This window comes from Crocuta crocuta, unplaced genomic scaffold (genome assembly GCF_008692635.1).
Source record: "Crocuta crocuta isolate KB4526 unplaced genomic scaffold, BGI_CrCroc_1.0 scaffold102, whole genome shotgun sequence".
NCBI classification, from domain to species: domain Eukaryota; kingdom Metazoa; phylum Chordata; class Mammalia; order Carnivora; family Hyaenidae; genus Crocuta; species Crocuta crocuta.
The window spans coordinates 4,083,942-4,098,708 of NW_027530019.1; the positions used below are offsets into that span (position 1 = coordinate 4,083,942).

General features: G+C 35.5%; 1 protein-coding gene across 2 annotated transcripts in view; it reads right to left on the reverse strand.

The window, feature by feature from the left end:
• The window catches only part of USP8 (ubiquitin specific peptidase 8), a 75,911-nt gene that overhangs the window by 25,863 nt on the left and 35,281 nt on the right, over positions 1-14,767 (reverse strand). For both annotated transcript variants that reach the window (XM_077764415.1, XM_077764414.1), the window contains exons 6-10: positions 13,202-13,244; positions 9,995-10,139; positions 5,258-5,420; positions 1,300-1,444; positions 774-997 (exon numbers count right to left, since the gene is read on the reverse strand). In XM_077764415.1, coding sequence (XP_077620541.1) covers positions 774-997; positions 1,300-1,444; positions 5,258-5,420; positions 9,995-10,139; positions 13,202-13,244 — 720 coding nt within the window. The remainder of the gene's footprint in view (positions 1-773; positions 998-1,299; positions 1,445-5,257; positions 5,421-9,994; positions 10,140-13,201; positions 13,245-14,767) is intronic.

The following is a 14,767-nucleotide window of genomic DNA, read 5'->3' on the forward strand; positions in this document are numbered from 1 at the left end:
ATATATAATCTAAAAAGCAAGACAAAGAAACCAAAACAGAAAAACTCAAATAAAGAGAACTAATGGTTGCCAAAAGGGAGGGGCTTGGGAGGGATGGGTGAAATAGGTGACAGGGATTACGAGGCACAAACTTACAGTTAAGAAATAAATAAGTCACAGGGATGAAAAGTACAGCAGACTATATTTTCTGTAATAACTTTGAATGGTTCACAGATGGTATCTAGACTTATGGCGATCATTTCATAAGGTATATAAATAATCACTGTGTTGTACATCTGAAACTAATAGAATATTGTATGGCAACTATACTTCAATAATAACAAAATAAATAACAAAAAATATGCATGTTATTTACATGTCAAATTCTAAGGAAATGGAACCACAGTATTGTTTTGAAACCAAAATACTGACATCACGTATCTATCATCTTTAAGCCAAACTATTTGCAAAAATACTATGGGCTAAATTACAATACAAGAAAACTCTGAAAGTGCTCAAGTTTTCTGTCATAATACAATCTTTTACTGGTACTTCCTACAGTAAACAAACTGCTAGATGGCTTTGAAAAATTCTGGATTATCTACTCTCTATCATTGCTGTGGATTATAATGAAAAATCTATAAAGCTGAAAGGCTCCAAAACATATAAATTCTTCTCACTGATATTTTTCTTCCTAAAATATAAAAGCTTATAAATAAAACTTCATTTGTATACTATGTATTTAATATAATATTAAAAAAGAGAAATAAGGTTAAAAGAAATCAAACACATACCTGTGGAACATTCTTCACCACAGGCACTGGCTGAATTATGGGTAAAACATCAGATTTAGAAGCAGCAATTGGCTCAACTGGAGTTGCTATGTTCAGTGGTGCCATTCTCTCATCTTGATCATTTAAAAATTCTATATTTTCATTTATTTCTACAGAAGGAGGTGGCACCTGGGCAGCAGGTTTAGAAGGAACTGATTCTTCCAGTGAAGGATAAGTAAAATCCACTGAAATTCCCAAAAGAATAATATTTTTGAAAGAAAGAACAGCAAACCCCATAAATAGTAGTTACATATCTCATGCATGTAACATGTGATAGTCAAATATAAAGTATATGAAGTGACAACCACACAATCTTAAAGAATTAAACATTAACTTCCAGGCTGTGGACATCTTATATTTTTTATGCCTGAAAATAAACTGCTATCCAGTAGGACAACTACACTCACAACCAAGAACACTACCCTAAGAGCATAAATAAAGTTTATTTTACCAAAGCATTTTTAAACAAAAATTTTCACATACATACATGAGATAGACACCTCTTCATTCTTGCCTCGTGGAGGTGGAGTGACTTTAGCATTTGTTGTATACTGGGGATAACAAAGGAGCCAGTTTTCATAGCCTCCTTCTAAAACCAAAGGCTCATTGCGCAGGACAGTTTTGCTTTCCCACTATAAAATAGGAAAGAGTATTTTTATTTTTCTTTCACTTAGCATATTTTCAAGATCAGGCAATAGTATTTTTAATATGGCAGCAGTCTCTTCACAGGAAAAAAAAAACAAAAAATTGAATTTTAAAATGGCTCTCTTGAAGATTCATCTAAATGACAATGAGAGCAGAATTCAAAATTCAGCATTAAATGAAACACATGGATAGATCAGGTTTTTAAAACCACACAAGTAATTCATAATCTTAGAAGAAAATTTTATAAAAGTAAGTTCATATATTTAAAAATCATCCATCATTTGACCACCAGACATACAACTTTGACACTGTAGGATTTATTTTGGAATTTTCTATGTAGATATATACTTTAAATTTTATTTTTACAAAACAGTGAAACTTTTATGCTGTTGCTTTTCTCTTCGTGAACATCTTTTATTAAAGGTCATATCACCACAACTTGTAATGACTAGATAATATTCTATTTTATACACACATACCTCCCAAAATTCAAACAACAAGTAGAACACTTATGGTTACTTTTCCCATTTAATTATAAAAATGCTGAGATAAATACTGAAGATCCTTATATATGCACATACCCAATCAACTCCATTAGGGAAAAATCCCCACAAGTAGAGTTGCTGAGTCAAAGCACATGAACATTTTAAGGCTTTTAATATATATTCCTAATCATTAAATGATCTTTAAAAATATGTGTCTGTATATTTCTGTAGGATAGTTTAACTAGTACTAGAACTGCTGGATTAAATGTTTGGTAGATGCTGTCAAATTGCCCTTCAAATAGATGATACCAATTTATATACTTACCGACAGTGTATGAGAAAGCCTATCATAAATATTTATAATTTTTACCAAACTGGTGGACATAAAATGGAATCATGCTTTAATTAGCTTTTATCAGTGAAGCTGTACATCTTCTAATGTTTATTAATATTAAATATGTTTATATTCTATGACTTAACTAATCTCATCCTTTCTTCATTTTTCAGTAGAATTTACTATTTTCTTAGTACATAGTAAATGTACTTTGAATACTAAAAAAAATTAGCTCTTTGTCATAATGTTACAATTATTTTTCCTGATTGATTTTTACTTTACTAATGGGATTTTTAACACAAATACATTGATCTTCCTTTATGGCGTCTTGGTTTACAGGATAAAGATAATAAAAACACCCACAAATGCTTCTTCCTAGTACTACTTCACTGTTTCAATCAACATTTATATCATTGACCCATCTGGAATACAGTACGATCTAAGAAGTAAGGTAGGAGTCCCCATTCTTTTACTTACTGGCTAACCAGCTGTCCCCAAACCATTCCTTTCTATACATCTTTCCCACATTGATTTGCTGTATTATCTTTAACATACACTAAATAAGCCTCCATATATCTTAGGCTGAACTTTATGAAACTGCCACTATTGTAGGTCAAAACTAGTTGAATATTGGCAGTTTTATGTATCGATCTACACTTGGGTATATTTCTAGATTCTCTATTTTATATTTATGTATGTATGTATGTATGTATGTATGTATTATTTATATAGTAGCTCTCCCCCCACCTATTTTAATGTTTATTTACTTCTGAGACAGAGAGACAGAGCATAAGCAGGGGAGGGCCAGAGAGAGAGAGGGAGACACAGATCCAAAGCAGGCTCCAGGCTCTGAGCTGTCAGCACAGAGCCCAATGCAGGGTTTGAACTCACAAACCGTGAGATCATGACCTGAGCCAAAGTCAGACACTCAACCGACTGAGACACCTAGGCACCTCAAGGTTCTCTACTTTAAAGCATGTATCATTTTAAGGCTTTAAGACTGCCCTTGTGAAGGGTAATGTTCCATCAACTGACCTTCCTAAAAGTAGATTAAGTTTGATTCTTACCAGCATTCATTCAGTATTATCAATTTAATAATTTAACAAATTATATTGAACATTATTTATCTTTGTTAATTTAATCAGAAAACGGCATTCACTTTTTCAATTGCATTTTTATTAGTAAAGATGATTGTTTTTGTTTGTCTCTTGTATTTCTTCTTCTGTTCATGTCTGTGTCCACTACTTATTTTACTATTTTATCTTAAATAATTTTATTTGCAAAGTTCCTTTATATTTTAGGTGTTCTATAGTTGACTGTTGAACAACATGGGTTTGAACCGTGCCAAGTCCACTTACACACTTTTTTTTCCCCCTTCTGAGGTGATGGCAAAAGCCATAGGCATTTACAACTGCCCACCCATGGGACCAAATTGAAAGCAACTAGTGTAGAGGTCGTGCCTATTGCTCAAGGAGTACCTGGGCAACCTACGGAGGCTGTCAGCAGCCCCCAGCAGCCCCAAATTGGGCACAGCTACGGGTCCCTGTGTGCCAACTGAGTGGTCAGGCTGAAAGCCCTGGACTGGTGGGCAGGAGGTGAGGCTGAAGTGGAGACCCAACCCCAGAGTGCAGGTTGGTGCTACCCAGGAAGCCCAGCCCTCTTTGCGTTCCGTCCTCCCTGCTCTGGTCCTTCTTGGGCCTAGGACCCCCCCTGGTCAAGGGCAGACTGCTGCTCCCCATGGTGGCTCCTGGAAGCCAGAACACTCACATGAGGGTGTAGCTGCCAATGACCACAGGCTGGTGGTATGCCTCTAGGCAGCTGAACTGTGATTCAAGGGTGCTGTCGCCACCTACAGGCCTACCCAGTGGCTGCCATCACTCAGCAGAGGCTACCAGGCTGTGGAACACTGCCATTCCAGGGCTAGGCCCACTGCGGCCACCATCCTTATCCTGGTGTTGTTCATCCACCTAAATGGGGCTTTTTTCAATAAATATACATACAGTACAGTAATTGCGATATCAATTATGATTTCAATAACATTTTCTTTTCACTGATTATTTAATTTTTTATAATTTATAATATTTTCTTTTCTCTAGCTTACTTTACTATAAGAATACAGTGTGTGTGTGTATATATATATATATATATATAATAAATACATACATATAAAATACTCTGCTAATCGACTGTTTGTTATCAGTAAGGCTTCTGGTCAACAAGAGGTATTAGTAAAATTTGGGAGAAGCCAAATACTGTGGCAGGTTGTTGGAACCTCTAAACCCTGTGTTGTTCAAAGGCCAACTGTACTGCCCTATTTGTTGCAAGTATTCTCCTATTTGTCTTCTGTCTATAAGAAAAAAATCTTATAGTATTTTTTCACAAAAATTTTTTTTGTCAAGTCAAATCTAATAAGAAAAATCAAGCTTTTTCTCCTTAGTGACTTCTTCCTTTGCTTCTATGTTTCAAAGTCTAATTCTTTCTTTCTTATTTTTTTAAAATATAATTTATTGTCAAATTGGCTAACATATAGTGTGTAAAGTGTGCTTTTGGTTTGGGGTAGATTCCCATGGTTCATTACTTACATACAATATCCAGTGCTTATCCCAACAAGTGCCCTCCTCAATGCCCATCACCCATTTCCCCCTCTCCTCCTCATCCCATCCACCCTTAGTTTGTTCTCTGTATTTAAGAGTCTCTTATGGTTTGCCTCCCCCCCCTCCCAATCATGGTCCAATTCTTAAAACAAAAAAATAATGCTTTTTTCAGACAATTTATGTTCTTGGAAATTCTAATCCTACTTTATATTATCAGTTTATTGTTATTTGATGATTCAAAACTTGTCTTTTAAATCTGAATTAAAAATAATCTCCAACCAAAGCTGATGGATCTTCTTATCCTTAAGATAAACAGCTAGTCAGTATACCTTTCTAACAACCAAAGGCGGCTTACAATTACAGTGAATTAACAAGGAACTTGCTAACCTTGAAAAGTGCATCTTTCAGACTCCGTAGAGTTGTTCCAAGTTGTAAATCTTTTGTTGAACTAAACCAGTCAAGAAGTACCACATATTCCACATTTCCCCTCTTCTTCCATGTGTCTTTAGAATCATCTGGGAGTTTTGCTTCAATCCGACCAGCAGTGATTCTGAAATGTATTAACATTTGTATTGAGGCAAAGGTAGACAAGAGGTCCTAATACACTAATGTAAGACACTGAATTTTCTTTTAGTCTGTACCACAGCAAACTTTAAGAAACATTTCTAAGGTCAAACTGTATGTCCAGATATTAAATAATCTAAAATGTTTAACAACCTCACCTCTGCATTACATTGGAATATGTTTTAGTAATTATAAGAAACAAAAAGAAATGGACTCAACTGTAACCATACACAAAAAAGGGGGGCCCAAACTGAAAACAGAGAAGTCATGTGAGCAATTCTCTCAGATATAAAATATATCTCTCAAATATAAATAACCGGGGAATCACTTGGGTAGCATTATTTATATTTTAGTTCTCTTATACTTATATAATTGCTAGCCAAATACCAAAAATGTTTATTTAACAAACACACAGAGCATTTACTATGTGTCAAGTACTATCCTAAATGCTTTATTTTCATAGAATCTCAACTGAATCCTCACAACAAATCCTACTGAAGTAGGCATTACTATTCCCATTTTATAAATGGAGAAACTGAGGCACAAAGATATTAACTGACCAAGGTTAAAGCTACCAAGTGAAGCCAAAATTCAAACTCAGGCAATCTGGTTCACGTCCATGCTCTTAGCTGTTCTGCTGTGCTGCCTCTTAAATTATCAACTGTGAATAATATCAACTCTATATTAAAGCATGCTATTCATGTCTTTTGCTCACATAAAAGTTCATTTAAAACTCATCTAAAGTCCTTAGGGGGCGCCTGGGTGGCTTAGTCAGTTAAGCGTCCGACTTTCACTTGGGTCATGATCTCACGGTTCGTGGGTTCGAGCCCCGCGTCGGGCTCTGTGCTGACTGCCAGCTCAGAGCCTGGAGCCTGTTTCAGTCTGTGACTACCTCTCTCTCTGACCCTCCCCTGCTCACGCTGTCTCTCTCTCTCTCTCTCTCCTAGAAATAAATAAAACATTAAAAAAAAAAGAAAAAAAAAAAATAAAGTCCTTAGAATGGGCCTGCAGCATGGCCCCTCCCCCCAAATCCTATTATATCAACTTTTCATCACTAAAAACTTGCCCCTTTATTCCACTCCATGCCAGCCACTAGCTTCCTTGTAGTTCCTGTTAATCCAGGTATACTCCTGCCTAAAGGCCTCTGCTTCTAATGCCCTTCTATCTGGAATCATTTTCCTTCCAGATATCTGCATCACTCATTTCCCTTATCCCCTCAAAATTTGCTCAGTAATAACATCTCCGTGAAGCCTTCCTAGATTAAAATTTTAATACCTAGCCCAATATAGAAACTTGACACACCCATCTCCATTGCACTTATTAAATAGGAGACATACATTTTAAGCTTTATTGTCTGTTTCACTATCCCACCTCCTTGTTAAAATGTAAGTTCCATGAAGCAAAATTTTTGTCCAATAGCTAAGCCCCAGTACTTAGAACCATGGGAATCCAGTCCATAGAAAACTAGTGCTCAGTATACTTGTGCTGAATGACTGAATGAATAATACAGACTTGTTCCATCAGGTAAAAAAACTCTGTACTATTCCGGGCAAAGCACCTAAAAGCATTTTAATACTTAATTGATAATACTGGCAAGCTGGGCAGGACTGGTACACTTTTATTCATAAGTAAAGCAAAAACGGGTTAGATTATTTAAAAAGAAAAAAAAACCTTCTTCCTATATAATAATATTGGCTACTCTATCTTGTATGAAATGAAGAAAAAGATTAGAAATATAAAATATTGTCTGATAGTATTCTCACCTGACATATAGTGATGAGAAAGATGTTTGGACAACGAAGAATGAAAAAAAATTGAAATATGATTTTTTATTTTAAATGTTTACTTATTTATATTTTTGAGAGAGAGAGAGCATGCAGAGGAGGGGCAGAGAGAAAGCGAGAGAGAATCCCAACAGGCTCTGCACTGTAAGCACAGAGCCCAAATCAGGGCTTGAGCTCACAAACCATGAGATCATGACCTGAGCTGCTATCAAGATCAGATGCTTAACTAACTGAGCCACCCAGGCGCCCCTGAAATGTGATATTAAGGGCTATCCCTGACTCTAGGGATATAGTTGCCTCTCAGTCTAAAAACTCAAGACAGTATTCCATAAAAAACACTTAAGGAAATAATTCTATCACTAGTATTTCCCAAACTTCAGTCTTTCACGTAACATCTTTACAGGTTGCTGCGATTTTGCCCTACCTTGTCTATTACTTAAATTTAACAGGAAAATGTATATTCCTATATACATGGAAACAATAGCATCATATCTAATGAATAAAGGATAATCAGTAAAATTATGCTATCTTCACATAACAGATTACCATACTACAATAAGAATGAACCACAACTACACCAATAATATAAACCACTCTCACAAACAAGGAGTACAAGTAGCCAGATATAAAAGATTATACATATTTCCTTTTACATAAAATACAAAAACAGACAAAAATAAATCTATTCTGTTAGAAGTCGGTGGTTTGCTTTGGTGGGTGGCAATATGGGTAGTAACTAACAGTGGGCATATGAAGGGATTCTGGAGTGATGTTAATATTCTATTTCAGGTCCAGATAAATGGGTATGCTAAACAGGTGTATTCAGTTTTTGAAAATTCACTTAGCTAAATAGTTAGGAGTGTTTTTGTATGTATACTACACGGTACTAAAATGTTAAAAAAAAAAGACAATGAAAAAATATAGTAATCACCATCAGCTAGTTGTAGATACTGCTGCCTCCAGAAAACTCTAAGGCCTGCTCTCTGGTAAGAAAGATAGCCAACTATTAAAAACGAGTGCTAGCACCAAACAGACTTCTTTTAATGACTTCAGAAAGATCAAAGCAAAAATTAAAGGGGAGTAATTTTTTTGGCATGCAGTTCATTATTCTTTAATCTTCAATCTAAACTCATGAATTTCATAGTAGTCAAATCTCTCACATTTTGGGAGACACTTAAACTCAATAAAAACCCCAGCTTTTTGTTAGTACAGATTAGACCATACAAAGATTACAATTTTGTTTTTTCAAATCCTAGGTATATAGTGATACCCACTTGATTAGACTAAGTGCTCTAGTATTCCCTTTCAATAGCATATTTACAAAGCACCCTATTCTTCAGGTCAAACATTTATCAAGCATCAAAAAATGTGCCAAAAGCTATCCAAATTTTATTTCCTGATTTATTAAAAATTTTTTTAATGTTCATTTATTTTTTCAGAGAGAGAGAGAACAAGCTGGAGAGGGGCAGAGACAGAAGGAGATACAGAATATGAAGCAGGCTCCAGACTCTGAGCTGTGAGCACAGAGCCTGATGTGGGGCTCAAATTCATGAACCACATGATCACAACCTGAGCTGAAGTTGGACACTTAACTGACTAAGCCACCCAGGTGCACCTTTTTTTTTTTACTACCTAACTTAAAAAGTACGTCTTTTCAATGTTGTTTAAGTTAGTCTTAATGTGGGTCATAGATTTTAATTAATCCAATTCCAAAAACTAAGATCCAGAGAGGTTACATAACTTATTTACCACCTGAAATAGTAAAAATAGCCCTGGATATGGAGTTTTAGATCTGTCACTAATATTATAGTTTTTAACACATAATATATTGATGCAAGTAACTTTATATTATTTTATAGATTAATATCCGTATCAAAAAGGAAAAATTTTTTTAGTGAGTCCTTACTAGTGTCAGCCACTGTGATAAGTGTGCGTGTATAAAATTTCACACTTAAACTTCTCAAAACCCCTGAGATATGTAATATTACTATCCCTATTTTATACATGGAAACATGGGCATAGAGAGGTTAGATCACTGGCTAGAAGTAATGTAGATGAGAAGAGACAGTTTCAGTCTAAATACAGTCTGACTTTAGAGTCTGTTTACTTAATCACTTGGTGATACTGCCTTGCCCCTCACACCCAAAAGTGTTTGTGTACACTTTTACCACACATAACATGGAGGAGTATTTCTTTGTTTTTAAAATTTTTTTTAATGTTTATTCATTTATTTTTGAGAGAGAGAGAGAGCGCACAAGCTGGGGAGGGGCAGAGAGGGAGAGAATCCCAAGCAAGCTCCATGCTAACAGTGCAGAACCTGATGTGGCTCTCGATCCCACAAACTGTGAGATCATGACCTGAGCCAAAATGAAGACCTGGATGCTTAACCAACTAAGTCACCCAGGTGCCCCAGTATGGGGTATTTCTAAATAAAAAACCAATTCAATCCGTCTATGATTTTAGTCAATTTGGTGCATATACTTCACAAGCTCATCCATGAAAAATAATAGGAAAAATTAGTCAAAAAAAACCTCGGGAGAGAGGGCACACAAAGGCAGCTTCATTTCTCTTCCAGTAAGACTACAGATGTCACAAATAGGAGAAAACACCCAAACCAAAATGTTCCTTAAACCCCCTTCAGAGAAAGAGTAAAGCGTGCCTTTATGGAGTAACAGGAGAAGAAAAGCCTACTTTATCATATTTAGCTTGGATAGTAAGTAGTAACATTTACTACTGTCCACAGTTAACCATTTTACCTAAATACACAATGACCCACCCTGGAGTGATGGCTTCTTCAGGAACACTGAGAGAATTTGAAATATGGGAATCCTGATAATCCTGCATTCTTCGAGCATCCATTATAATCAAGCTGATGTTTTCATCCATCATCATAGTGTATAGTTCCTTTGCTGTTATTGCTCCTTGGAATCAAGAGAGACAGTATAAGCAACAAGAAGCACCTAGTTCTATATGCTGTCTTATCACTAAACACAGGACAATCATTGCTTCTTCTAGAACAATGAAGTATACTAGGTGTCATATACCTGCTATCCCATCATACCACTTATTACTTTTTAAACTAACATTAAATATAATTTGTGTTTTTGACATTCATCAAGAAACTAGTTCAATGTTCTGTTTCTGAAGGCTTAAATACCAAAGCTTGCTTGTGAGGTTACAATTAGGTACAATAGAGGTGCTAACTCTATTGCTGGTACAAAATAAAGGAAATTAATATATGTATCTCAAGAAGATATTCTCTATTTAATAATTGAACCATTTGAAAAATATGAACCAGAAAAAACATTTATAGTTCAAAAATTCTTGACAGGTTCTAAATTCTTTTTAAAACGTTTCTGATGAGGGGCGCCTGGGTGGCTCAGTCGGTTAAGTGTCCAACTTCAGCTCAGGTCATAATCTCAGGGTTTGTGGGTTCGAGCCCTGCATTGGGCTCTGTGCTGACAGCTAGCTCAGAGCCTGGAGCCTGTTTCAGATTCTGTGTCTCCCTCTCTATCTGACCCTCCCCTGCTCATGCTTTCTCTCTTTCTCTGAAATAAACAAAAAGAATTTAAAAAGCTTCTGATGAGATCTTATGAGGGCTATTTGAAAAACATTTAGATTTTCAGGTATTCCTTGAGTTATAAGCCAAAAGCTTGTTTTCTGTGTTCTGCATCAGGGGTTGATAAAATATGGCCACCTGTTTTTACTGAGACACAGCTATACAAATGTGTTTACATATTGTCAATGGCTGCTGCTTTCCTGCTGTGACAGCAAGAACCCCAGCGGCCCCCCTCCCAAGCCTGAAATGTTTCCTTTCTAGCCCTTTAATATTTAACCAAAATAAATATTTGTTATGTTGCTATTTTCCTCTTCCAGCTTCTACCACCTGAAATGAAAGATTAAAAAGCAAAACAAGGTCAACTAGACCTCAATAATAAAAACTTTAAAAGTAAATAAGTAAATAAAATATTAAAAAGATAAAAGGCTACTACTATAAGGGAGCTTTAAAATGTAAAGAACTATTTTGGCAGTGAGATGTGAGAGGAATGTAGTCACATGATCTCCTAAGCTAAAACACCCGACTGAAAATAACCACCCTACTTCCGTCTCTAACCATCAAGATCATTTTCACAACAAAATCATCTAAACAAGTTGAGAACAAACCACTTAGGAAAGTAATACCTAGGGGCGCCTGGGTGGCTTAGTTGGTTAAGCGTCTGACTTTTGCTTGGGTCATGATCTCACGGTTCGTGGGTTCGAGCCCCGCGTCAGGCTCTGTGCTGACTGCCAGCTCAGAGCCTGGAGCCTGTTTCAGAGTCTGTGACTCCCTCTCTCTCTGACCCTCCCCTGCTCACGCTGTCTCTCTCTCTCTCTCTCCCCTAGAAATAAATAAAAAACATTAAAAAAAAAAAAAAAAAAAGGAAAGTAATACCTAGCAGAATGAGATACAAAAAACATAGGTAAAAACAAATCCTGGAATGAATTAAGAACAGCTTCCAGGAAGGTATCTTATTACACTATTTCTTAAATTGTTGTATGGTAATACTTTAAATAGAGATTTTATTTTAGTGTTACATATAATTAATATTTAAATCTTTTCTGAGACAGGAAAACTTAGGTAACTGTCTGAGTCTAGTTTAGGTCACATATGTGTGATTGGAACATCAACACCACCTATGGGTAACATCCAAATTACTGGTATAGGTTTTTTTTAATAAAAAAAATTTTTTTTTAACATTTATTATTGAGAGACAGAGAGAGACAGAGCATGAGCATGGGAGGGGCAGAAAGAGGAGGAGACACAGAATCTAAAGCAGGTTCCAGGCTCTGAGCTGTACCCGATGTGGGGCTCAAATGCACAAGCAGTGAGATCATGACCTGAGCCAAAGTCAGACGCTCAACCGACTGAGCCACCCAGGCACCCCTGGTGTAGATATTTTTGAGCGAGTGAAGACTTTTATTTCTTGTTTTTTAAAAAATTTTATGCCTTTTATTTTATTTTGAGAGACAGAGACAGAGAGCAAGTGGGGAAGGGGCAAAGAGAGAGGGAAACACAGAATCTGAANAGCTGTACCCGATGTGGGGCTCAAACGCACAAGCAGTGAGATCATGACCTGAGCCAAAGTCAGACGCTCAACCGACTGAGCCACCCAGGCACCCCTGGTGTAGATATTTTTGAGCGAGTGAAGACTTTTATTTCTTGTTTTTTAAAAAATTTTATGCCTTTTATTTTATTTTGAGAGACAGAGACAGAGAGCAAGTGGGGAAGGGGCAAAGAGAGAGGGAAACACAGAATCTGAAGCAGGCTCCAGGCTCTGAGCAGTCAGCACAGAGCCCGAAGCAGGGCTCGAACCCACAGACTGTGAGATCATGACTTGAGCCAAAGTCAGATGCTTAACTGACTGAGCCACCCAGGCACCCCGAGCGAGTGAAGACTTTTGAATAACTAGTCTACAAACTAGAATCATAAGTCATAATAGCTAATACATGTATCCTCATATAAAGTTTACTTACATAAAGTTACTAAGAATTTCAAATATATTAACTCATTCAATCCTCACAGTAAATCTGTAAAATAGGTACTACTATTATCCTCACTTTACAGATGGGGAAATTAAAGCAGAGAGGTTAAATAACATGATGAAGATCACATGGAAATTCAGAGGAGGGGTCAGCAAAATCCAGGACGGTGACTTCGGAGAGTCCATGCTCTTAACCCCTACGCTAAACTACATCTTGAAAAAAACAAATGAAAAGTATAAACTGTGGCTATGTTCTTAATTACATATTACCATAAACATTCCCCATGATATATACGGAATATAAACACATTTTCAATATAATTGCAAAGGCTAGAAAAATGATAAAGCTTACTTACAAATTAGACACAATGGTAAGATTTCATTGTGTAAATCCGAAGCTTATTCTGATTAAAAGATTTCAACAATAACCTAAAAGGACTCCCTCCTTCTGTAACACTTACCTCTCTCTGTGGCCTCATTTTTGTCACTCTTTTCACCATTTATCTATTTCGTAGAAAAAAAAAAGTTTCAACTTTAATAGAAGTAAAACTTTTCATAGAAAAATAAAGTTCAACTCTATTACATCACTGAAACTGAAAGCCTGGAAAATGAAGCATATGGAGTACTGGTATTTTATCAAAATACAGATGAACAGTAATGGCTTCACCAGGTTATGTGGCAATAGATAACAGCTAAAATAACCAGCAGCACATCAGAATCATTTACACTTTCTTGAAAATTTTCTTCAGTTAATGACTAAATATAATGTAAAAGCACACACTGATATAGAAATTTAATATTTAGTTTAATGAGAGAGTATTTCTTACAATGAATAAAAATTCTGGCTATTCCTTTCAGAGTTCTCTACCATATAATTAAAGGAAGATGAACTAATATAAAGTTTTACAAATTTGTATTTTCTAACCAAGACAACATAGGACAATTCTGCCAGATACTAACTTATTTTATAAATGGAAAAACCAATGACCCACTTGAGCCTATTGATCTATATTAGCATCACTAAGATTAAAAAAGAAATGTATGTTATGTGTTTCCTAGTATTACACACTATGAAGTACACAGTATCACCTACCAAATATTCTTGCCAAAAACAAAAACTGAACCTGAATCCTATTAAGCCTCTAGGCTGAACTTTAGCCTACATGAAATATGGTAGAAGTACAAATTAAATGATACAAGGAGGAAAAAATAAGATAAATCCAGAATGTGGTTGGTTCGTTTCACAGAACTGATCCAGTCTTAAAAAGTCAAATACATGAAATTTAAAAAACATTAAAGGGGGACTCAAGCAGAGAGTATTACAGGGACTTAATTTAAGAGACATAATAACCAAAAAAGACTGTAAGCAGGCCTCATTTGGATCCTAAGTCAAACAAATGAACTCTAAAATATCACTATGAGACAGTGATTAAATGTGAATATAGACTGGGTATTAGATTATGGGTATTATTATTATGTTAATCTTGTGAGGTGGAAAAATAGCATTGTCATTATTAAGAAAGTATCTCTTTCTTTGCAATGCATACTGAAATACTTAGGGGTAAAATGGTATGTTATCTGGAACTTGCTTTGAAACAATACAGCAAAAGAAAATGGGAGAGGTACAGATACAAAATATGACAAATGTTAGTGGACGACTGAAGCTGGGTAACAGTGTTTAATTGTGTTCTTTTTTCAAAATAAAAAGGCTAAACAAAAATAAAGGTAAGAAAAAAGTAGTTGGCCCTTCTGTTAGAAAGGCAACAAAATGAAGAGATTAAAAAAATAATTTCATATAGTTCTTTGAAGTACTGTATTTATCTGTATCAGCCATTTAACCTATATCTCCCTAAGGCAGTGTTACTTAGTTTACATAATGAGTTCCTAAAATCAACAAACCATAATTCATTTCTTTTTACAATGCCTAGTACAGTGTCACAGGTAATTCAACAACTATTTTTAATGTTTTTAAAATGTTTTTAATGTCTATTATTACTTAACTATTATTATTTATTTTGAAAGAGATG